The sequence below is a fragment of the Triticum urartu genome, chromosome 1A, assembly GCF_056163025.1.
Source record: "Triticum urartu cultivar PI428250 chromosome 1A, HENAU_Tu73, whole genome shotgun sequence".
Classification (NCBI taxonomy): Eukaryota; Viridiplantae; Streptophyta; class Magnoliopsida; order Poales; family Poaceae; genus Triticum; species Triticum urartu.
The window spans coordinates 460213337-460239911 of NC_141873.1; the positions used below are offsets into that span (position 1 = coordinate 460213337).

Genomic DNA, 26575 nt, shown 5'->3' on the forward strand with positions numbered 1-26575 from the left:
AAGCGCTAGGTCCAAAACGTTAATTCTTCGAGGGCTTATCTGCAATAGCGAAGAACAGAAGACACCCAAGTTCGAGATGGACCATTGAGGATCTCATCGAACAGAGACGAAAACTCCGAGGACCTGTTTGTAAAAGAGCAACACATACGAGGGGCTCAAAAGAAGGGCGCAGGGACCGGCGCGAGAAATCCCAAACAAATTTGGACCATTTCTCGATTTGTGCGTGTCATCCTTGCGCAGGGGCCATGCTAATCTTCTCTGTATCGTTCCAATTTTATCGGACGTCCCCGAAGGGACAAGTTTGTGTGCAGCGCGCGGCTTATAAACTGGTGTTTCTCTCCCCAGCTGGGCGATGTGGGACTAAACGAACGCGCCTTCTGCCCCCCGCGTTGTCTGTCCAGCCGGGAGCGCCATCGGGACGTGCGGTGGGCCTCGAGTAGGCGTGGTCTCTTGGTCTGGCCCAAAATAATGGAAGGCCGTAATGGGCCTTCATGCTTGTGCGGAACTGCTAGTCGCCCGATGTGGTGGGGTTTTTTTTCAACGTGTGGAAGAAAGCTAGTTCTGTTGCTTGTTGTTTAAAGAAAAGGAGAACGCCAGTTATATATTTGACCAACACATTTGTTGTTTCTCTCGATGTGTAAAACAACCGACCAACACAGGAGGCAGCTGTATCCTCTCTTCATAGTCCATTCTCCGGTTTCTACTCGCCATTCGGCCATTGTACATTCTCCTTGCATTTTAATACTATAAACGTGCACGTCATGGCGTGTGTTTTCTGAAGAGAAAGTGAGTAACAGGCCAACACGTCTGTGGAAAAAGCAGGAGCCTACTGCATCTGACAGTAGACCCAACAAGTTAAATCACGGGAAGCACCTAGTGTAAACCCTGGGGCTCACAGTTACACATGTTGGCTCGCTAAACGACTTCTTTTGCGATTACTAAGTTACTTTTTGGGTCTGTCTAGGACACATCTGAACGTGACAGTTCACTATGTTTGTGGTCTATTTTTTTTGTCTCAGCTTTTTTTTTCTTGCTGTTGCGTTATTTGTAAGAGCTTAGATGTGACATCCTTAGAAAACATCTAGATGTGAATTGAACAAACTGTTACTTTTTCATACCAGGTACATATGGCTGAAAGTGCTTGAGCGCCTTTTGTGTCTTTGGGGCTCGGGGCTCGGACATCCATGTACTTGGGCTACCTAATCTGAGGGAGACGATAGCAACTACTGCCTAATCTGAGGGGTGATCGAAGGTAGAAAGCACTACCAGCGGGCTCTGCTAAAATTCATGTGGATGCTGGTGTATCGATGCCATCCAGAGGTGGACTGCAATGGCGGTCTGTCGAGATGATCAAGGGATTTTTTTGGGGAGCTCAGCTCTGGTTATCCACGGTATACACGATCCAGCAACACTTGAGGCAATCATGTGCAGAGAAGCACTGTCGTTGACAGAAGACCTTTTGTTACATAATTTTGTGGTGGCTTCAGACTCCAAGCAAGTCGTCGGAGACATCCACAATGGCTATCAAGGGAAATATGGTACTATCATATGTGAGATTCATCAGAGAGCTACTATGTTTAATTGTGTTTTTTCGTTCAAACCTCGAGAGTCTAATGGAGAAGCTCATAGTCTAGCCAAGTTTTCGCATTCTCTACGTCAAGGGCGCCATGTGTGATGTGTGGCTAGGCCAACCTCACGATCCGAGATGTATTCCACTGTCTGTGGTTTTTGATCAATAAAACTTGGTTTACCCCTAAAAAATACTATTGCCTGGTATTTGGGTTCGAACGGAGGAAACCAACACATGATGAGAAAACACAAACTGCAGCCAAGTTTAAATGGCAGTATGGGGACTAGCAGGGAACTTTGTCATCGCGTGTAAGCCCAAAGCTAAGAGGAGAGCGATGGCTTGGTCTAAGCCCCGGTCGGGATACATGAAACTTAATGTAGACGTTGGGTTTAGTCATGACAATCTGAATGGTACGTTTGGTACAATTCTCCAAGATGATAATGGCAAAATCATAGTTGCAGCAAATGAAAGACTGAACTTTTGCTATGACTCATTTTCTGCTGAAGCAAATGCTGTAACATTTGGGTTAAACTTAGCACAAACAGTGGGATGTAGCAAAATTGAGGTTGTCTCCGATAATGAGTTGTTAATGCTCTGAAGGAAGGCTTCTCCGACAATCACGTTTTGTTTGATTCATGAATTGGCCAAGTTCTCTCCTAGTATCTAGATGGATTCGCCTCCGGATGAGATAATACCTTTTCTTGTAAATGATGCAATTGTGATTGAATAAAGAAGATGATTTGTCAAAAACAAGGTGTATATGGCCGAAGGTGCTTGTCAATTGAATAAAGAAGAAGATGAGTATTTTCGGTCTTTGATAGTTCTAGTGCATGATTAGAGGGTGTGCTCTGTTGTGTTCTGCGTGCAGTCAGTAGTGTGCGCACGTAAAATGGTTTAAAATTAGTCTTTCGGACACATAATTTCTACAGACCAGGTTAGCAAATTTTAGATTCTGTTCTAATAGAAACAGAAAACACCTGCTGTTCGAGGTCCAATCACAAGCGATGAAAACACACACCCTTAAACAGCATATAAGACTCAAGATCCAAGCACAACAGAGATGTTGAAATCAAACAGAGCTCTTCTTTAGGTGAAACTGGCATTTACAACAACCGGAGTCACGGAAACAAAGAGAAACCACAGCACCGCAAAGTTACCGGGGGAAAAAAGTTGCAGTCAGACTCGATACAAGAACTCAGCCGACAGAGACCTAGACCGGCTACAAATAGGTCGGATGTCAGTTTCCATTATACATTACCAGACGCATATACAAGAGCCTGTTAGTCAGTTCTTTTCAGTTAGTTGCAGGACCCTTCGCCATGAGCCAGCCAGCAAACCGCTCTATAGAGTTGAGATGGTACCAAGCTGCAGCCTACTATCCCTACTAGTCTCACCAGAGTTTGGTGCATGCCGAGTACTTGAACTGAATGAAGTTGGTCTGTGCTAATAACGCGCTGGCTCACATAGGCTCGGATCCAATGTATGAAAGAAATATCTTATCCTGTTGGACAAATGATAATGCTTATATCACTGGTGCTACTCCACACAGCCGGGCACGGCCAGGGTTCAGTAGCGAGTCAGACATTATCCATCCCTGTGAGAAGAAATGAGAGTTGTTAGTTTGCATGTCAGTGCAGCAATGTGGTGGATTTGGTCAGGCCATTTGCACATTAGTAGAATAACCAGAGTGAGAGGAATTATGTTGATGATTCAAGGCAGTTAAGTCACCTGTTCTCTTGCTTTCCTCTTGAATACTCCATACGACGATGTAACAATCTTGCAAGATTCTTCAATGTGTGCTAGAAAGTCCATGTTCAATGGGTTTGGGTTCACATAGTGGTATGACCCCTGATCAGAGTTCATGCGCTTCCGTGCTTTCAGATTAGCATGTGACGCATTAATAAAATGCAGCAACACATGTGCCTGTAAAACAGAACACGGACAAAGGAGGGTAAATACTAAATAGTTGCAACCAACCCAAACCAGTGCAATATATTATGAAAGTAATTAACAATCAACGCTTACATGGAAGGCAGCTTTGAGAATGTCATCTTGCTTTGCTTGGTCCTTGAGCAAAGCATAAACCTTGTCCTTTGCAGGGTTATACGTAACAATGTACCTCTCATCCTGTAATCATATGCACATCAGAACTTTCCATACTAATCTTTGATAGGACTAAAATAAGGGACGGTGATACCATGGAGGACAAGACTCAACGGAGTGAACAAGATAGTACCTCAAACAAAGGCCTTGTAGCAACAAATGAAGCAGGTTCCTGAAATGCCTCTCCAAATCTTGATCCTATGAAATTAAAACTGGTCATCAAAAGGTTCTACAGTCAAAATTCATCAACAAATAAATATGATCATAGTTGCAAACCTATGGCCACAGGTTGATGCCTCCAAGGCGGATTAAATATTGTCTCCTCTAAGTTCCCTTCCTTCAATGAAGGAACATGCCCTGCATCGAGAAAATCAGAGACACAAATATAAGACTGGATACTCCCTAACATACATGGATCTTAAAACTAACTTCATACTATATTATTCAAGAAGTTTTACATTAAAGTTTCTACCCGGTAGAACTCAAGCAGTTTGTGTATTAATGAAATGTCTTCAAATATATTTGGCATTTCTCAAATGTATACACTGTATCCAAAACATGCTGATACCTAATAACCCAAACATGCTATTACGAAACAATGATTTTACGTGATGCGTGCACTATATTTGAGGGAAACTGCCATATGTCCTTTCTTCGACAAACCATGAGAAGATCTGACCAGGAGGAAAGGTTTCTAACAAACAATGCTCACGTACCAGTCTTTATGAAGGAATCCACTGCCACAGTGAATCTTGCCGTATTTAGCGTGTTCAGCACAACAGATCTCACCTGGTAATATAAATAATATTTGTCTGGTTAGGGGATTAGTTTATCATAGATAATTGATTATAATAGCAGCAAACAAAAATCAGAAGCAAACCTCCTGATATGAACTAAGCAGATATCCACAAGACAAGACTGCAAATGAAGCCACCAATGATGGATTCCTCTTGGACATTAGAATGCTCATACCAGTGCCCAACTTCATAAAAGAGGTAATAAATAAATGTTAGATAGGTAATATATGCACATTTACATATTAGATCAGTAATATTCATAATAATGCAGAAGCCCACAATAAAAAACAGGAGCACTAAATGTAAAATATAAATGGTTACCAGATCAGCGATGTTCCCAACACTTTCTCCTTTAGCAGTAACATCTCCAATATTTTCTCCTTTTGCATATGCCTTGTAAATCGGTGTGCGGGTTGAGGTCGATGTAACAGCAGCAACATTCTGAATAGGGGAAAAAATTGTAAGCCCTTTTGCAAGTAATGAAATAATATGTCGTATTGATGCCATAACATGTCACAGTAAGGCACGAGGTCAAACCTTGACAACGTTTGCCATGCAAGCCAACGGTAGGAAAAGTTGAGGGAACGCAGCAGTAGCTAACTCTATCCCAGCTCCTAGTTCCATCATGAGATCCCCAGAAAAGCGGAGCTGTAGTGGATTTTGATTTGAGTGAGTCTACTGAAACCGAAATAAATAAATTCAAGAGCGCTGCAAACCACTGGTTTCAAATATTACACCTGCTTTAGGTCATAATCGAATTTCTTCCCTTGACGCGCAAAAAGCATTTTTCCGACACGCCCAGCACCATCCTGTAGTAACGGAAAGCAATATAACTGTTAGACAATAACCAAATAAATAACGACCACACCAATGATTGGAAGAAACACTTCACCTTGAGTATCCAGTTAATAGCCACAGCACCAGACGTAGCCCTGCTTTGTGAGACTCCTACGGAGTTTAACAAGGCTCTTGTTGTAAATACACTCATTGCGCCGCCAAAGAAATGCTGAAAAGTCAAAAGCAGGATTAAACAAGATATTCAAATCTAGTAAATGATGGAACTGAGCATAAATCTGATCAATATACCTTCAGTGCCCTCCATGTCATGTATGGAACATATGAAGGAGTCACGCTGTCTGGAAAACCTTCAGGCACAACATATGACCTTATGAAGGACATAATTTCCTGCAATAGCACAGTTACATAGCATCATCATTGTAGTTCATCAAGCCCCCATGATCAATGAACAAGACCTTAAAAAACCATGATGTGCCTAGCAACAGTAATTAAAAAATCTCAAGGTGTCTCCGCACCAACTAGGAAGCAACTCTAGTTTCCTCATTTTGTCTGTATATTGCAACTTTGCTCCTGAGCAAAGGCCCTAGACTAGATAACCTCAAATCAAATGTGCAGTGACACAAAACAACAACACTAGCATTTCCATGAAAGCACAAGTTAACCAAATGGAGATAGAAGTGATCACTAAATGATGAAACTTAAAATTATAATTGCAGGTCAATTAGGGCGAATCACAAATGAACAAGTAGTGAACCAGTCTAACATTTCTAATTCAACTAATTGAATCAGCAGCCAGCGAGAGACAAAAAACAACCAACGAAGAGACTACTACTCCGTTATTCCTCGAGCAAACACATACAGCCTACAATTCTGGATCCGCACGCGCAAAATCGAAAAATATCCCCACAACAACCCACGTACAAGTACAATTAACAACGCCTTACCCTAAAAAAAACAATCACGCCTTGACACATCCTAAACAGAACTCGCATCGCACCAAATCCAGCAATCCCGCTAAATTAGGATCTAGGCATGCGGCGACAGCCACACGCGTGGGCACAGCAATCGCCAATCAAATAGCGCCGGTGGTGGAAATTACCTCGGCGGGCGGCAGCGGGGACTGGAGCGGCACGGCCCTGAAGGTGGCCCCCACCGGCGCAGCGGAGCCGCCCCTGGCCCTGGCGCTGACCCTCCCCGTCTTCCCGGCGGAGGACGCGGCGCCCTCGACGACGTAGCTCCACCGCCTGCCTTCCACCTCCTCGAAGCACAGGACCCCGTCCACGGCGGCCGCGGGGGCCGGCGCCGGCGTCGCGGGGGCCGGCGCCGGCGTCGCCGGCGCCCTCGGGGGCAGCTCGGCGTCCCTGAGGGCGCCGCGCACCGCGTCCCTCACGGCGACCCCCTGCGGGGGCAGCGTGATGGTCTGCGTGGCCGTCGCCGCCGCCGCCGCCGGCCGCTTGAGCCCCATCGCCGGAGCCATCGCGGTGGTGCGGGGGTGGGTGGCTGGGGGGTGAGATTTAGATGGGTTTGCGAGTGGTGAGCGATACAGCGAGGCAGTCTCGCCGAGGAGAGAGAGGAACCACTTTATACCCCCGAGGCCGGGGGGAAATACTGGGGAGACTCCGCAGCCCGGCACGCCCGCGGACGCTACGTCGCAGCGCGGTCCGCCGTGCCGCTGAGACGTGGGGCCGGGCGTGTCCTGCGCCCACACTGTCATCGGGGTAGGAGGAAGCCGGGTGGCGCGTGGACGGGTGGTCGGCTGCTGGTGCCAGCTTGCGCGGGCTGCTACGCGTACCGCTGTGATGCCCCGTCATGGGCGGCACTGTGGGACCGGATGGTGTGTGGGGCCCTTGGTTCAGTGGGTAACGGATGCTTGTGGGGCCACGAGGGGTGGGGGGCGGCTGCTGGGCAGTTGGCTGGTGCACCGTTGGAATAGAGGGGGGGAGGAAATGGTGGGGCTTAAATTTGGCTTGTGATATTTGTGCTTCGTTTCGATTATTTTTTCGTGGCGTCGGGGCGATATGGTCTGTGAGACGCTGCTCTCAGCAATGGGACACGCCATGTGTGGTTGTTTCGGAGAGACAGAACATGTGCGTCGTTCGGAATTTGTCTTGCTCTTCGGGATTTTTCATAAACGGCGTGTTATTACTACTAAAGCATGAACGTGACGAATAAACATGGGGAACTGGGTGTGCCTCGACCGTCCGAACAGCAAACGCCGTGCAACAACCTCCTACCACTCACGTGCGCTTTTGTAACGTGGGTTGTGTTGCAACACAGTCTAGCTTGAGATGGATTGTGTTACAGACCTACGAGGTCGAGGGACGGTCGAGAAGTGTTTGCAACACCAGCGCAAGCAAAAACGGTCAGCTGCAAACGCCGAGCGCTACATGGGTCATGTTGCAAACCCCCGAGCGCAACATGCGTCATGCTGCAAATGGTGGGTCATAGTTGAATGACCGGCGCAGACAACTCTCTCGCGCGGGATCCAACGTCTCTGGAGATGGCTGATTTGATCCCTGCGTTAGTCAGCCGACGTGTAGCGCGTGCCATAAAACATCTTCTTTTTGCAGTAACATAATTTTCATGGAAACACTGAGGATGAGATAGTAGAAACAGACAAGACATGATGGTCGATCGTGAGGTGACGAACATTACCTATTCGTCATGCACCTGTCCGAAACCGAAAATAGAAAGCATTTGCATGTTTCGCAATCTTCAACTTTAACATCATGTTTTCTAAACACCTCCCCGATATTAAGATAGCTCCTCCCAAGTAACGTCTCAACAAGGGTATGACACGCATACCATTGAAGGATTTGCGTCCCAAGTTGCCAAGTTGCCATATCCGACCACCGAAGGCCAAATCAAGGATTTGCATCTAAAAAGAAAATTCGAAGAACTCCAGGTTTTCAACAAGGAGACAATGCACATCTACCGTCATTGCCAGATCCAATCAATAAATGTCGGCCTCGGGTTATCATCCAAAGCTCGAGAACCAATAATCGAAGAGCACTACCCAACAGAAGTCTTGGAAGTTGATATCGTACCATAGCAAAACAGGGTCGTGGTAGGCATCCAACACACTCAACAGAACATAGCGCATTATTCCTTGGTGGTCACTATTGCTTTGAATCACATAAAAGTCCAAATATCCATGCTATAAAGGAAGAATATGATATGATATGTTAGGCAGCATTCCACATCAAAAATTCTGTTTTTATCACTTCCCTGCTCGAGGATGAGTAGGAGTTAAGTTTGGGGATGTTGATACGTCTCTAATGTAACTATAATTTTTGATTGTTCCATATTGTTATATTATCAATCTTGGGTTTTATAATTATTTTATAACATTTTTTGGGTACTAACCTATTGACATAGTGCCAAGTGCCAGTTGTTGTTTTCTGCATGTTTTTTACATCGCAGGAAATCAATATCAAACGAAGTCCAAACGTAACGAAATTTTACGGAGATTGTTTTTGGACCAGAAGAAACATAATGGGCCCTCGTTGCGCCTGGGGGGTGCTCCGAGGAGAGCACAACCCACCAGGGCGCGCCAGGAGGCCCAGGCGTGCCCTGGTGGGCTGTGCCCACCTCGGGTAGCCCCCGGACCGCCTCTTTGCTCTATAAATACCCCAATATTCCCAAAACCCTAGGGGAGTCGACGAAATATTGATCCAGACGCCACAAAGTCCAGAACCACGAGATCTAATCTAGACACCATCTCGGATGGGGTTCACCACCTCCATTGGTGCCTCTCCGATGATGCGTGAGTAGTTCTTTGTTGACCTTCGGGTCCGTAGTTAGTAGCTAGATGGCTTCCTCTCTCTCTATTGATTCTCAATACGATGGTCTCTTGGAGATCCATATAATGTAACTCTTTTGCGGTGTGTTTGTTGGGATTGATGAACTTTGAGTTTATGATCAGATCAATCTTTTTATATCCATGAAAGTTATTTGAGTTTCTTTGATCTCTTATATGCATGATTGCTTATAGCTTCGTATTTCTTCTCCGACATTTGGGTTTTGTTTGGCCAACTTGATCTATTTATCTTGCAATGGGAAGAGGTGCTTTGTAGTGGGTTCGATTTTACGGTGCTTGATCCCAGTGACAGAAGGGAACCGACACGTATGTATCGTTACTACTAAGGATAAAACGATGGGTTCTATCTCTACATAGATAGATCTTGTCTACATCATGTCATCGTCCTTATTGCATTACTCTATTTCTCCATGAACTTAATACACTAGATGCATGCTGGATAGCGGTCGATGTGTGGAGTAATAGTAGTAGATGCATGCAAGAGTCGGTCTACTAATCTTGGATGTGATGCTGAAAGTGCGTTATATCGACTAGAGGGGGGTGAATAGGCGAGTTTTATGAAAGTCTTCAAAATGTGGAAGTTATGAAGACAAACGACAGAAATAAACCTATTACCCTGCAGCGGAAGGTAGACTACACTAGGCAAGCCATAGTAAAGTATTCAATAGAGTGAAAGCATAATGACTAATAGTAGCAATGTAGTAAGGATCAGGTAGGAAGATATTATGAAGCCAAACAGAACACGCAGTCACTCAGTGAAGATAAAAGATAGTGCAATCATACAATGACTTCACAAGGAGTAACAGTACGTAAAGAGAAGGGAAGGATGAAACCAGTGACTCGTTGAAGACAATGATGTGATTGGACCAGTTCCAATTGCTGTGACAACTGTACGTCTGGTTAGGGTGGCTAGGTATTTAAACCTGAGAACACACAGTCCCGGACAGCCAGTCCTGAACACGCAGCTCAGGACACCCAGTCCTCACCGTATTCCCCTTGAGCTAAGGTCACACAGACCTCGTCCAATCACTCTGGTAAGTCTTCAAGGTAGACTCCCAAACCTTCACAGACTTCGTTCACCGGCAATCCACAATGTCTCTTGGATGCTTAGAACGTGACGCCTAACCGGCTGGAGGATTCACAGTCGTCAAGTGTAATAAGTCTTCAGATCACACAGACAAGAAGACTTAAGTGATGCCTAATTCTCTTTGGCTCTGGGTGGTTAGGGCTTTATCCTCGCAAGGAATTCTCTCTCAAAGGCTTCGAGGTGGGTTGCTCTCAAACGACAAAAGCTGTATACTAACTCTAAGCAGCCAACCGTTTTTGGTTGTAGGGGGTGGGCTATTTATAGCCACTAGGCAACCCGCCCTGATTTGTCCGAAATGACCCTGGGTCACTAAGGAACTGACACGTGTTCCAACGGTCAGATTTCAAACTCACACGGTAACTTTACTTGGGCTACAAGCAAAGCTGACTTGTCCGACTCTGGACAAGATTCGCTCTCACAGTCTTCACTCGAAGACATAGGTTTTGTTTAAGCATCACTTTAGTCATTCTGACTGGTTCTCTTGGACCCCACTTAACAGTACGGTGGTTCCTATGAGTCAACAAAGAAGAAGAAAAAGAACTACGAATGATCTAAGTCTTTGAGCTCCATAGGCTTCATGCGATGTCTTCTCTTGTCATAGTCTTCAATGTGAATATCTTCATATACCACCTTTGACTTCAATGTCTTCATACATTTTTAGGGGTCATCTCTGGTAGGAAAACCGAATCAATGAGGGACTTCTACCTGTGTTATCCTGCAATTCTCACAAACACATTAGTCCCTCAACTAGGTTTGTCGTCAATACTCCAAAACCAACTAGGGGTGGCACTAGATGCACTTACAATCTCCCTCTTTTTGGTGATTGATGACAAAGTAGTTGAAGTTTTCAACGGGGAATATAATATGTGAAATTGTAAAGGATAAGGAATTGTCTTCATAAGTTGCAAGGGCTCCCCCTGAAGATGTGCATATAAGTAGTTTGCTTTTGGAATGCAAATGCACATGGCAGGTTGTGCTTGTGGAGATCCTCTTCAACTTATGATGACAATCCACTATGCATATGAAGGTATGTGAAGATAATGACATGCATAATGGAAAATGGACGTCTGCAAAATGATCTAAGTGCAGAATTTATCGTCGCACATGCGGAATTTATCATCGCATCAGAAAATGGCAAATAGGTAGCAGACGACCATCGAGTTTAAGTGTTACAACTCAAAGAAACAAATGTATCAAAACGAGAGTTGTAAACACGAAGCAAAATATAAAGCACCTGCCCATATGGAACCGCTTGAAGACTATCAAACTCATAATGCTTCTCCCCCTTTTGTCAGTAAGGACCAAAAAGGTTTGAAGACATAGAGCATCTACTTGTTTCCATGAAGAGTAGGTGAAACAGCAGGGTCGTCGGTGGTGTTCGGCGGTGCAGAAGAGTTTGGAGCAGTGTCGAAGCGTGCTGAAGGAGGTGGCGGTGAAGTGGCATCGTCTTCATCCTCGATCACTCTGGCATTTACAGTTGCAGCAGAGGAAGAGAACTCAGAGTCTTCAAGAGATGGAGTTCGTCGCAGCACTGCCCTTCGAGGAGGTGTGGAGTCAAACTTGAAGCGCTTAGAGAAGCCATCCTCTTGAAGATCATCTTCAGAACACATCAGCGTCAGCCATTTCCATGTGTGGTGAGAGGTTTCATGGGCAACAAAGGCATTCTTGGTGGCAAGATTGTGAATGCGATTAACATCCACCAAGAGGCTTTGCATTTGACGCTTCAGCCAGTCATGATGCCTATCCTGTTTCTGATGAAGAGCCACAAGAAGCTCTCGGTCATTGAGAACACGAGTGCGCTTCTTGGGTCGTGGGGCAGTTGTACTATCAGTGGCTTCAGTGAGAGCAGGATGCGGTGCACGTGTAGTGCCAGCCAAAGGATACACACGAGCGACTGCTTCAACTCCTTCAATGTTCTGAGAAAAACTCTGATGCTCTACATTCTGAAGACTTAGAGGTTCCTTGGCAGGCTCAGGATAGATGGCTTCAATAGACATATCCACATCAGGCAGAAAAATCCGATGATTGCGAGCAGATGGCTGATATGAGATAGCGGAGTGAAGTTTGATCAGCCACATTACCCATGGGGCGTAGAACTTCAAGCCAAACAGATCAGAGCCTGATGCAGCAAGTTGGCGAATGAAGAAGTCCTGTGCATTGAAGCTTTTGCCATGAAGAATATAGAAGACCAAAGTCTTCATTGCACCTTCCAGCTTGGCATGTGGAGAGTGCCCTTTGATGGGCCAGAGAGTTCGCCTTATGATGTGATAAATAGTCTTTGGCAGATACTCTAGGTCTTCAACGAAGAACTCTTTGGGATATGCAGCATCTTGGGGCAATGGCTGTTGGAAATATGCCCTAGAGGCAATAATAAAAGTATTATTATTATATTTCTTTGATCATGATAATTGTCTTTATTCATGCTATAACTGTATTATCCGGAAATCGTAATACACATGTGAATACATAGACCATAATATGTCCCTAGTAAGCCTCTAGTTGACTAGCTCGTTGATCAACAGATAGTCATGGTTTCCTGGCTATGGACATTGGATGTCATTGATAACGGGATCACATCATTAGGAGAATGATGTGATGGACAAGACCTAATCCTAAGCATAGCACAAGATCGTGTAGTTCGTTTGCTAGAGCTTTTCCAATGTCAAGTATCTTTTCCTTTGACCATGAGATCGTGTAACTCCCGGATACCGTAAGAGTGCTTTGGGTGTATCAAACGTCACAACGTAACTGGGTGACTATAAAGGTGCATTACAGGTATTTCCGAAAGTGTCTGTTGGGTTGACACGGATCAAGACTGGGATTTGTCACTCCATATAACAGAGAGGTATCACTGGGCCCACTCGGTAATGCATCATCATTATGAGCTCAAGGTGACCAAGTGGTTGATCACGGGATCATGCATTACGGTACGAGTAAAGTGACTTGCCGGTAACGAGATTGAACAAGGTATTGGGATACCAACGATCGAGTCTCGGGCAAGTAACATACCGATTGACAAAGGGAATTGTATACGGGGTTGATTAAATCCTCGACATCGTGGTTCATCCGATGAGATCATCGTGGAGCATGTGGGAGCCAACATGGGTATCCAGATCCCGCTGTTGGTTATTGACCGGAGAGTCGTCTCAGTCATGTCTTCTTGTCTCCCGAACCCGTAGGGTCTACACACTTAAGGTTCGGTGACGCTAGGGTTATGAAGATATGTGTATGCAGTAACCCGAATATTGTTCGGAGTCCCGGATGAGATCCCGGACGTCACGAGGAGTTCCGGAATGGTCCGGAGGTAAAGAATTATATATAGGAAGTGCTGCTTCGGCCATCGGGACAAGTTTCGGGGTTATCGGTATTGTACCGGGACCACCGGGTGGGGCCACCTGTCCCGGGGGGCCACATGGGCTGTAGGGGGTGCGCCTTGGCCTATATGGGCCAAGGGCACCAGCCCCTATAGGCCCATGCGCCTAGGGTTTCCATGGGGGAGGAGTCCCACTAGTGGAAGGCACCCCTAAGTGCCTTGGGGGGGAGGGAAACCTCCCTTGGCCGCCGCACCTAGGAGATTGGATATCCTAGGCTGCGCACCACCCCCCTTGGCCCTCCTATATATAGTTGAAGAGAGGAGGGATTTAATACCTCAGCCTTTGGTGCTTCCCTCTCTCTCCGTTACGTCTCTCCCTCGTAGTATAGGCGAAGCCCTGCTACTGTGACGCCCTGCATCCACCACCACGCCGTCGTGCTGCTGGATCTTCATCAACCTCTCCTCCCCCCTTGCTGGATCAATAAAGGAGGAGACGTCATCCGTTCCGTACGTGTGTTGAACGCGGAGGCACCGTCCGTTCGGTGCTTGATCATCGGTGATTTGAATCACGTCGTGTTCGACTACATCATTCCCGTTCTTTGAACGCTTCCGCTCGCCATCTACAAGGTACGTAGATTCATCTAGTCACTCGTTGCTAGATGAACTCCTAGATGGATCTTGGTGAAACCGTAGGAAAATTTTTGTTTTCTGCTACGTTCCCCAACAGTGGCATCATGAGCTAGGTCTATGCGTAGTTCTCTTGCACGAGTAGAACACAAAGTAGTTGTGGGCGTTGATTTTGTTCAATATGCTTGCCGTTACTAGTCTTATCTTGATTCGGCGGCATCATGGGATGAAGCGGCCCGGACCGACCTTACACGTACTCTTACGTGAGACAGGTTCCACCGACTGACATGCACTAGTTGCATAAGGTGGCTAGCGGGTGTCTGTCTCTCCTACTTTAGTCGGATTGGATTCGATGAAAAGGGTCCTTATGAAGGGTAAATATCAATTGGCATATCACGTTGTGGTCTTTGCGTAGGTAAGAAACGTTCTTGCTAGAAACCCATAGCAGCCACGTAAAACATGCAAACAACAATTAGAGGACGTCTAACTTGTTTTTGCAGGATATGCTATGTGATGTGATATGGCCAAAAGGATGTGATGAATGATATATGTGATGTATGAGATTGATCATGTTCTTGTAATAGGAATCACGACTTACATGTCGATGAGTATGACGATCTACAAGGATGATCATGGAGCCCCAAGATGGAGATCAAAGGAGCTATGTGATATTGGCCATATCATGTCACTATTATTATTTGATTACATGTGATGTTTATCATGTTTTGCATCTTGTTTACTTAGAACGATGGTAGTGAATAAGATGATCCCTTACAACAATTTCAAGAAGTGTTCTCCCCTAATTGTGCACCGTTGCTACAGTTCATCGTTTCGAAGCATCACGTGTTAATCGGGTGTGATAGATCCTTACGTTCACATACAACGGGTGTAAGACAGTTTTACACATGCAAAAACACTTAGGGTTAACTTGACGAGCCTAGCATGTACAGACATGGCCTCGGAACACAGAGACCGAAAGGTCGAACACGAGTCGTATGGAAGATACGATCAACATGAAGATGTTCACCGACGATGACTAGTCCGTCTCACGTGTTAATCGGACACGGCTTAGTCGACTTGGATCGTGTAACACTTAGATGACTAGAGGGATGTCTAATCTGAGTGGGAGTTCATTAATAATTTGATTAGATGAACTTAATTATCATGAACTTAGTCTAAAATCTTTACAATATGTCCTGTAGATCAAATGGCCAACGTTGTATTCAATTTCAACGCGTTCCTAGAGAAAACCAAGCTGAAAGACGATGGCAGCAACTATACGGACTGGGTCCGGAACCTGAGGATCATCCTCATAGCTGCCAAGAAAGATTATGTCCTACAAGCACCGCTAGGTGATCCACCCGTCCCACAGAACCAAGACGCTTTGAACGCTTGGCAGACACGTACTGATGACTACTCCCTCGTTCAGTGCGGCATGCTTTACAGCTTAGAGCCGGGGCTCCAAAAGCGTTTTGAGAGACATGGAGCATATGAGATGTTCGAAGAGCTAAAAATGGTTTTTCAAGCTCATGCCCGGATCGAGAGATATGAAGTCTCCGATAAGTTCTTCAGCTGTAAGATGGAGGAAAATAGTTCTGTCAGTGAGCACATACTCACTATGTATGGGTTACATAACCGCTTGACTCAGCTGGGAGTTAATCTCCCGGATGACGCGGTCATTGACAGAATCCTCCAGTCGCTTCCACCAAGCTACAAGAGCTTTGTGATGAACTTCAATATGCAGGGAATGGTAAAGACCATTCCTGAAGTATTTGCTATGCTGAAATCAGCAGAGGTAGAAGTCAAGAAGGAACATCAAGTGTTGATGATGAATAAAACCACTAAGTTCAAGAAGGGCAAGGGTAAAAAGAACTTCAAGAAAGACGGCAAGGAAGTTGCTGCGCCCGGCAAGCAAGCTGTCGGGAAGAAGTCGAAAAATGGACCCAAGCCTGAGACAGAGTGCTTTTATTGCAAAGGGAAGGGTCACTGGAAGCGGAACTGCCCCAAATACTTAGCGGATAAGAAGGCCGGCAACACCAAAGGTATATTTGATATACATGTAATTGATGTGTACCTTACCAGTACTCGTAGTAACTCCTGGGTATTTGATATCGGTGCCATTGCTCATATTTTTAACTCACCGCAGGAGCTGCGGAATAAACGGAAACTGGCGAAGGACGAGGTGACGATGCGCGTCGGGAATGGTTCCAAGGTCGATGTGATCGCCGTCGGCACGCTACCTCTACATTTACCTACGGGATTAGTTATAAACCTCAATAATTGTTATTTAGTGCCATGTTTGAGCATGAACATTGTATCAGGATCTCGTTTAATACGAGATGGCTACTCATTTAAATCCGAGAATAATGGTTGTTCTATTTATATGAGAGATATGTTTTATGGTCATGCTCCGATAGTCAATGGTTTATTCTTAATGAATCTCGAGCGTATTACTACACATGTTCATAGTGTGAGTACCAAAAGATGTAAGGTTGATAATGATAGTCCCACATACTTGTGGCACTGCCGCCTTGGTCACATAGGTGTCAAACGCATGAAGAAGCTCCATGCAGATGGACTTTTAGAGTCTCTTGATTATGAATCATTTGACATGTGCGAACCATGCCTCATGGGAAAAATGACCAAGACTCCGTTCTCAGGAACAATGGAACGAGCAACCAACTTATTGGAAATCATACATACTGATGTGTGCGGTCCAATGAGTGTTGAGGCTCGCGGTGGCTATCGTTATGTCCTCACCCTCACTGATGACTTGAGTAGATATGGGTATGTCTACTTAATGAAACACAAGTCTGGAACCTTTGAAAAGTTCAAGGAATTTCAGAGTGAAGTTGAGAATCAACGTGACAGGAAAATCAAGTTTTTACGATCAGATCGTGGAGGAGAATACTTGAGTCACGAATTTGGCACACACTTAAGAAAATGTGGAATAGTTTCACAACTCACGCCGCCTAGAACACCTCAGCGTAACGGTGTGTCCGAACGTCGTAATCGCACTCTTATTAGATATGGTGCGATCTATGATGTCTCTTACCGATTTACCGTTATCTTTTTGGGGCTATGCTTTAGAGACTGCCGCATTCACTTTAAATAGGGCTCCGTCGAAATCCGTTGAGACGACACCGTATGAATTATGGTTTGGGAAGAAACCTAAGCTGTCGTTTCTAAAAGTTTGGGGATGCGATGCTTATGTCAAGAAACTTCAACCTGAAAAGCTCGAACCCAAGTCGGAAAAATGCGTCTTCATAGGATACCCTAAAGAAACTTATGGGTATACCTTCTACCTCAGATCCGAAGGCAAGATCTTTGTTGCCAGGAATGGATCCTTTCTAGAGAAAGAGTTTCTCTCGAAAGAAGTAAGTGGGAGGAAAGTGGAACTTGATGAAGTATTGCCTCTTGAACCGGTAAATGGCGCAACTCAAGAAAATGTTCCTGAGGTGCCTGCACCGACTAGAGAGGAAGTTATTCATGATGATCAAGATACTTCTGATCAAGCTCCTACTGAAATTCGAAGGTCCACAAGGACACGTTCCGCACCAGAGTGGTACGGTAACCCTGTCTTGGAAATCATGTTGTTAGACAACGGTGAACCTTCGAACTATGAAGAAGCGATGGCGGGCCCGGATTCCAACAAATGGCTAGAAGCCATGAAATCCGAGATAGGATCCATGTATGAAAACGAAGTATGGACTTTGACTGACTTGCCCGTTGAACGGCGAGCCATAGAAAATAAATGGATCTTTAAGAAGAAGATAGACGCGGATGGTAATGTGACCATCTATAAAGCTCGGCTTGTCGCTAAGGGTTATCGACAAGTTCAAGGGGTTGACTACGATGATACTTTCTCACCGGAAGCGAAGCTGAAGTCCGTCCGAATCATGTTAGCGATTGCCGCATTCTATGATTATGAAATATGGCAAATGGACGTCAAAACGACATTCCTTAATGGTTTCCTTAAGGAAGAATTGTATATGATGCAGCCGGAAGGTTTTGTCGATCCTAAGAATGCTAACAAGGTGTGCAAGCTCCAACGCTCGATTTATGGGCTGGTGCAAGCATCTCGGAGTTGGAACATTCGCTTTGATGAGATGATCAAAGCGTTTGGGTTTACGCAGACTTATGGAGAAGCCTGCGTTTACAAGAAAGTGAGTGGGAGCTCTGTAGCATTTCTCATACTATATGTAGATGACATACTTTTGATGGGAAATGATATAGAACTCTTGGACAGCATCAAGGCCTACTTGAATAAAAGTTTTTCAATGAAGGACCTTGGAGAAGCTGCTTATATATTAGGCATCAAGATCTACAAAGATAGATCAAGACGCCTCATAGGTCTTTCACAAAGCACATACCTTGATAAGATTTTGAAGAAGTTCAAAATGGATCAGTCCAAGAAAGGGTTCTTGCCTGTTTTGCAAGGTGTGAGATTGAGCTCGGCTCAATGCCCGACCACGGCAGAAGAGATAGAAGAGATGAGTGTCATCCCCTATGCCTCAGCCATAGGTTCTATTATGTATGCCATGCTGTGTACCAGACCTGATGTAAACCTTGCCGTAAGTTTGGTAGGAAGGTACCAAAGTAATCCCGGCAAGGAACACTGGACAACGGTCAAGAATATCCTGAAGTACCTGAAAAGGACTAAGGAAATGTTTCTCGTTTATGGAGGTGACGAAGAGCTCGTCGTAAAGGGTTACATCGACGCTAGCTTCGACACAGATCTGGATGACTCTAAGTCACAAACCGGATAGGTGTATATGTTGAATGGTGGAGCAGTGAGCTGGTGCAGCTGCAAACAGAGCGACGTGGCGGGATCTACATGTGAAGCGGAGTACATGGCAGCCTCGGAGGCAGCACATGAAGCAATATGGGTGAAGGAGTTCATCACCGACCTAGGAGTCATACCCAATGCGTCGGGGCCAATCAAACTCTTTTGTGACAACACTGGAGCTATTGCACTTGCCAAGGAGCCCAGGTTTCACAAGAAGACAAGGCACATCAAGCGTCGCTTCAACTCCATTCGTGAAAATGTTCAAGATGGAGACATAGAGATTTGTAAAGTACATACGGACCTGAATATAGCAGATCCGTTGACTAAACCTCTCCCTAGGGCAAAACATGATCAACACCAGAATTCCATGGGTGTTCGATTCATCACAATGTAACTAGATTATTGACTCTAGTGCAAGCGGGAGACTGTTGGAAATATGCCCTAGAGGCAATAATAAAAGTATTATTATTATATTTCTTTGATCATGATAATTGTCTTTATTCATGCTATAACTGTATTATCCGGAAATCATAATACACGTGTGAATACATAGACCATAATATGTCCCTAGTAAGCCTCTAGTTGACTAGCTCGTTGATCAACAGATAGTCATGGTTTCCTGGCTATGGACATTGGATGTCATTGATAACGGGATCACATCATTAGGAGAATGATGTGATGGACAAGACCTAATCCTAAGCATAGCACAAGATCGTGTAGTTCGTTTGCTAGAGCTTTTCCAATGTCAAGTATCTTTTCCTTTGACCATGAGATCGTGTAACTCCCGGATACGTAAGAGTGCTTTGGGTGTATCAAACGTCACAACGTAACTGGGTGACTATAAAGGTGCATTACAGGTATTTCCGAAAGTGTCTGTTGGGTTGACATGGATCAAGACTGGGATTTGTCACTCCATACGGAGAGGTATCACTGGGCCCACTCGGTAATGCATCATCATTATGAGCTCAAGGTGACCAAGTGGTTGATCACGGGATCATGCATTACGGTACGAGTAAAGTGACTTGCCGGTAACGAGATTGAACAAGGTATTGGGATACCAACGATCGAGTCTCGGGCAAGTAACATACCGATTGACAAAGGGAATTGTATACGGGGTTGATTAAATCCTCGACATCGTGGTTCATCCGATGAGATCATCGTGGAGCATGTGGGAGACAACATGGGTATCCAGATCCCGCTGTTGGTTATTGACCGGAGAGTCGTCTCGGTCATGTCTGCTTGTCTCCCGAACCCGTAGGGTCTACACACTTAAGGTTCGGTGACGCTAGGGTTATGAAGATATGTGTATGCAGTAAACCGAATATTGTTCGGAGTCCCGGATGAGATCCCGGACGTCACGAGGAGTTCCGGAATGGTCCGGAGGTAAAGAATTATATATAGGAAGTGCTGTTTCGGCCATCGGGACAAGTTTCGGGGTTATCGGTATTGTACCGGGACCACCGGAGGGGTCCCGGGGGCCCACCGGGTGGGGCCACCTGTCCCGGGGGGCCACATGGGCTGTAGGGGGTGCGCCTTGGCCTATATGGGCCAAGGGCACCAGCCCCTATAGGCCCATGCGCCTAGGGTTTCCATGGGGGAGGAGTCCCACTAGTGGAAGGCACCCCTAAGTGCCTTGGGGGGGAGGGAAACCTCCCTTGGCCGCCGCACCTAGGAGATTGAATCTCCTAGGCTGCGCACCACCCCCCCTTGGCCCTCCTATATATAGTTGAAGAGAGGAGGGATTTAATACCTCAGCCTTTGGTGCTTCCCTCTCTCTCCATTACGTCTCTCCCTCGTAGTATAGGCGAAGCCCTGCTACTGTGACGCCCTGCATCCACCACCACGCCGTCGTGCTGCTGGATCTTCATCAACCTCTCCTCCCCCCTTGCTGGATCAAGAAAGGAGAAGACGTCATCCGTTCCGTACGTGTGTTGAGCGCGGAGGCACCGTCCGTTCGGTGCTTGATCATCGGTGATTTGAATCACGTCGTGTTCGACTACATCATTCCCGTTCTTTGAACGCTTCAGCTCGCCATCTACAAGGTATGTAGATGCATCTAGTCACTCGTTGCTAGATGAACTCCTAGATGGATCTTGGTGAAACCGTAGGAAATTTTTTGTTTTCTGCTACGTTCCCCAACAATGGCTTCATCATACTGAGCATCTGACTCATGTTAGGTTCAGGCTTCTGAAAGATGCTCTCCACAGCTTCACTGTGAAGTTGACAGCCAGATTCGTAGAGATCGCCGGGAGTGGGTAGACCGGTGAGCTCAATGATGTCAAAGGCTTTGGCTTCGTGATGAACGTTTCCTGTCATCTACTCCAGGACCCAAGTCTTCGGATCTCTGTTATACCCGTGGATGTGAAGTGTGGCATAGAATTGGAGCAGCAACTCCTCATTCCAATGCTCTTGGTCAGTGACGAATGGCAGCAATCCAACCTCCTTGAAGCAATCCAGAGCTTCTTCCAGACAGGGCAGACCAGCTATTGCTTCAATGTCAAGACGCTTGTGTGGGAAGATGCGACCTTGATTGTAGAAAATGCAAGAGTAATAGCTTCGCTGCGGATAGCTCCAGAACCGATCAGAAGATATTCTTTCCCTTGAGTAGGGGTTCCTGGAGCTATTGAAGAATGTGTTGTCTGCTCTGAAGCCATTGATATTGAAGGATCTAGGTGCTGATGCAGGACCTGGGAACCTGAGCAATCTTGGGATTGGCTTCTGTACCTGAGGCCTGTGCTCAACATGATAGTCGAACTGAGGACCGGCAGCAGGCGAAGGAACAGAAGCAGTGGGATCAGTGGCTTCGCTGACTTCTGGTGCTTTTGTTGGGGAGGGCTCCACATTAGCTTCAGCCATGACAGCGTCAGTGGCTTCATTGGTGTTGGTGGTGGCAGCATCAAGATTTTCAACCTCCACTTGACGAGCTGGAGGGTCGGTCACAACCACGTTCTCCTCGAGAACCGCTTCTTGGTGGGACAGGGGAGTAGCAGCTGGTGGGACTTCTTATTCATCGGCTGATGCAGCCGGAATGTCTTCAGCAGTTTCAGCTTCAGACGCAGAGACTGGAGGCCTTGGTCCTTTGCGAAGCCTGCGCAACGCAGGCGACGCCTGTGTAGTTGGAGTTGGCTGGGCCTCAAAGTCTTCTTCCTCTTGTGGGCGATCAGTCCATGAAGTATCCTGAGCAATTGGCGTCAGAGGACGACCAATGCTGATGAGTTCGCTGTGCTCGAGTTGAGGAAGGACTGCACCATCTTCTACATGGTCATGGTGACCAATGTCTTCAGCAGCGATGGGATCAGCTGCTGGAAAGTCTTCACCTTCATGAGCCTCTGTGAAAGCAGGCTCATGGTGTTGGGGAACGTAGCATAAATTCAAATTTTTCCTACGTGTCACCAAGATCAATCTATGGAGTCATCTAGCAACGAGGGAGGAGTGGATCTACATACCCTTGTAGATCGCGCACGGAAGCATTCAAGAGAACAGGGTTGATGGAGTCGTACTCGTCGTGATCCAAATCACCGATGATCCTAGCGCCGAACGGACGGCACCTCCGCGTTCAACACACGTACGGAGCAGCGACGTCTCCTCCTTCTTGATCCAGCAAAGGGGGGAGGAGAGGTTGATGGAGATCCAGCAGCACGACGGCGTGGTGGTGGAAGTAGCGGGATTCCAACAGGGCTTCGCTAAGCGCTGCGGGAGGAGGGAGATGTGTCACGGGAGGGAGAGGGAGGCGCCAGGCCTTAGATTGGATTGCCCTCCCTTTCCCCCACTATATATAGGGCCAAGGGAGAGAGGGAGGGCGCAGCCTTGCCCCTTCCTCCAAGGAAGGGTGCGGCCAAGGGGGGGAGGAGTTCATCCTCCCCAAGGCACCTCGGAGGTGCCTTCCCCCTTTAGGACTCTCCCCTCCTCTTGTCCCTTTGGCGCATGGGCCTCTAGGGGCTGGTGCCCTTGGCCCATGTAGGCCAAGGTGCACCCCCTACAGCCCATGTGGCCCCCCGGGGCAGGTGGCCCCACCCGGTGGACCCCCGGGACCCTTCCGGTGGTCCCGGTACAATACCGGTGACCCCGAAACTTGTCCCGACGGCCGAAACAGCACTTCCTATATATAATTCTTTACCTCCGGACCATTTTGGAACTCCTCGTGACGTCCGGGATCTCATCCGGGACTCCGAACAACTTTCGGGTTACCGCATACTAATATCTCTATAACCCTAGCGTCACCGAACCTTAAGTGTGTAGACCCTACGGGTTCGGGAGACATGCAGACATGACCGAGATGACTCTCCGGTCAATAACCAACAGCGGGATCTGGATACCCATGTTGGCTCCCACATGTTCCACGATGATCTCATCGGATGAACCACGATGTCAAGGACTTAATCAATCCCGTATACAATTCCCTTTGTCTATCGGTACGACACTTGCCCGAGATTCGATCGTCGGTATCCCGATACCTTGTTCAATCTCGTTACTGGAAAGTCTCTTTTACTCGTTCCATAACACATCATCCCATGATCAACTCCTTGATCACATTGTGCACATTATGATGATGTCCTACCGAGTGGGCCCAGAGATACCTCTCCGTCACACGGAGTGACAAATCCCAGTCTCGATTCGTGCCAACCCAACAGACACTTTCGGAGATACCCGTAGTGTACCTTTATAGCCACCCAGTTACGTTGTGACGTTTGGCACACCCAAAGCACTCCTACGGTATCCGGGAGTTGCACAATCTCATGGTCTAAGGAAATGATACTTGACATTAGAAAAGCTTTAGCATACGAACTACACGATCTTGTGCTATGCTTAGGATTGGGTCTTGTCCATCACATCATTCTCCTAATGATGTGATCCCGTTATCAACGACATCCAATGTCCATGGTCAGGAAACCGTAACCATCTATTGATCAACGAGCTAGTCAACTAGAGGCTTACTAGGGACATGGTGTTGTCTATGTATCCACACATGTATCTGAGTTTCCTATCAATACAATTCTAGCATGGATAATAAACGATTATCATGAACAAGGAAATATAATAATAACTAATTTATTATTGCCTCTAGGGCATATTTCCAACAGTCTCCCACTTGCACTAGAGTCAATAATCCAGTTCACATCGATATGTGATTAACACTCAAGGTCACATCCCCATGTGACTAACACCCAAAGAGTTTACTAGAGTCAATAATCTAGTTCACATTACCATGTGATTAACACTCGATGAGTTCTGGGTTTGATCATGTTATGCTTGTGAGAGATGTTATAGTCAACGGGTCTGAATCTTTCAGATCCGTATGTACTTCGCAAATCTTGTAGATGCAGCTACTACGCTATATTTGGAGCCATTTCAAATAACTGTTCTACTTGGAGCTATTCTAAATTGTTGCTCCATTAAACGTATCCGGTATCTCTACTTAGAGCTATCCGGATAGGTGTTAAGCTTGCATCGACGTAACTCTTTACGTCGAACTCTTTATCACCTCCATAACCGAGAAACATATCCTTATTCCTCTAAGGATAATTTAGACCGCTATCTGGTGATCTACTCCTAGATTACCTTTGTACCCTCTTGCCAGATATGTGGCAAGGCACACATCAGGTGCGGTACTCAGCATGGCATACCGTATAGAGCCTATGACAAAAGCATAGGGGACGACATTCGTCCTTTCTCTTTCTTCTGCCGTGGTCGAGCTTTAAGTCTTAACTTCATACCTTACCACTCAGGCAAGAACTCCTTCTTTGACTGATCCATCTTGAACACCTTCAAGATCATGTCAAGGTATGTGCTCATTTGAAAGTACCATTAAGCGTTTTGATCTATCCTCATAGATCTTGATGCTCAATGTTCAAGTAGCTTAATCCAGGCCTTCCATTGAAAACACTTTCCAAATAACCCTATATGCTTTCTAGAAATTCTACGTCATTTCTGATCAACAATATGTCAACAACATATATTCATCAGAAATTCTATAGTGCTCCCACTCACTTCTTTGGAAATACAAGTTTCTCATAAACTTTGTATACACCAAAATCTTTGATCATCTCATCAAAGCATACATTCCAACTCCGAGATGCTTACTCCAGTCCTTAGAAGGATTGCTGGAGCTTTGCATACTTATTAGCATATTTTAGGATTGACAAAACCTTCCGGTTGTATTACATACAACCTTTCCTCAAGAAAAATCGTCGAGGAAACAATGTTTTGACATCCTATCTGCAAGATTTCATAAATAATGCAGTAATCGCTAATATAATTCCAACAGACTCTTAGCATCGCTACGAGTGAGAAAGTCTCATCGTAGTCAACTCCTTGAACTTGTCGGAAACTTCTTAACGACAAGTCGAGCTTTCTTAATGGTGACATTTACCATCATTGTCCGTCTTCCTTTTAAAATCCATATGTACCTAACAACCTTACGACCATCAAGTAGTTCTTCCAAAGTCTACACTTTGTTTTCATATATGGATCCTCTCTCGGATTATATGGCCTCGAGCCATTTTTGGAATCCAGGCCCACCACCGCTTCTCCATAGCTCGTAGGTTTATTGTTGTCTAGCAACATAACTTCCAAGACAGGATTACGTACCACTCTGAAGTAGCACGCATCCTTGTCATCCCACGAGGTTTGGTAGTGACTTGATCTGAAGTTTCATGATCACTATCATAAGCTTCCACTTCAATTGATGTAGGTGCCACAGGAACAACTTCCTGTGCCCTGCTACACACTAGTTGAAGAGACGGTTAAATAACCTCATCAAGTCTCCACCATCCTCCCACTCAATTCTTTCGAGAGAAACTTTTCCTCGAGAAAGGACCCGATTCTTGAAACAATCCCTTATTGCTTTCGGATCTGAGACATGAGGTATACCCAGCTGTTTTGGGTGTCCTATGAAGATGCATTTATCCACTTTGGGTTCGAGCTTATCAGCCTGAAACTTTTTCACATAAGCGTCGCAGCCCCAAACCTTTTAGGAAATGATAGCTTAGGTTTCTCTAAACCATAGTTCATACGGTGTCATCTCATCGGAATTACGCGGTGCCCCTTTTAAAGTGAATGTGGTTGTCTCTAATGCCTAACCCATAAACTATTGTGGTAATTCGATAAGAGACATCATGGTATGCATCATATCCAATAGGGTGCAGTTATGATGTTCGGACACACCATCACACTATGGTGTTCCAGGCTGTATTAGTTGTGAAACAATTTCCACAATGTCTTAATTCTGTGCCAAACTCGTAATTCAGATATTCATCTCTATGATCATATCATAGATATTTTATCCTCTTGTCATGACGATCTTTCAACTTCACCCTGAAATTACTTGAACCTTTCAATAATTCAGACTCGTGATTCATCAAGTAAATATACTCAACATCTACTCAAATCATCCGTGAAGTAAGAACATAACGATATCCACTACATGCCTCAGCACTCATTGGACTGCACACATCAAAATGTATTACTTCCAACAAGTTGCTTTCTAGTTCCATTTTACTGAAAACGAGGCTTTCAGTCATCTTGCCCATGTGGTATGATTTGCATGTCTCAAGTGATTCAAAATCAAGTGAGTCCAAACGCTCCATTTGCATGGAGTTTCTTCATGCATATACACCAATAGACATGGTTCGCATGTCTCAAACCTTTCAAAAATGAGTGAGCCCAACGATC

At 45.7% G+C, this 26575-nt stretch overlaps 1 protein-coding gene and 1 non-coding gene across 2 annotated transcripts; both read right to left on the bottom strand.

The window, feature by feature from the left end:
- Nucleotides 1–194: 194 nt before the first annotated feature.
- On the bottom strand, nt 195–297 carry LOC125533434 (U6 spliceosomal RNA). Its single transcript, XR_015614799.1, has one exon. It is a non-coding gene; the product is annotated as a U6 spliceosomal RNA (small nuclear RNA).
- A 2336-nt stretch (nt 298–2633) lies between these two features.
- LOC125518824 (protein root UVB sensitive 6) lies at nt 2634–6826 on the bottom strand. The gene is made up of 13 exons (XM_048683694.2): nt 6368–6826; nt 5557–5655; nt 5363–5476; nt 5208–5279; nt 5008–5118; nt 4792–4911; nt 4554–4655; nt 4390–4462; nt 3950–4030; nt 3807–3871; nt 3596–3697; nt 3299–3493; nt 2634–3164 (listed from the first exon to the last, which is right to left on the bottom strand). The coding sequence occupies exons 1-13, from the start codon at nt 6743–6745 to the stop codon at nt 3093–3095; spliced, it is 1584 nt and encodes a 527-aa protein (XP_048539651.2). The 5' UTR covers nt 6746–6826; the 3' UTR covers nt 2634–3092.
- Between the last annotated feature and the right edge of the window lie 19749 nt (nt 6827–26575).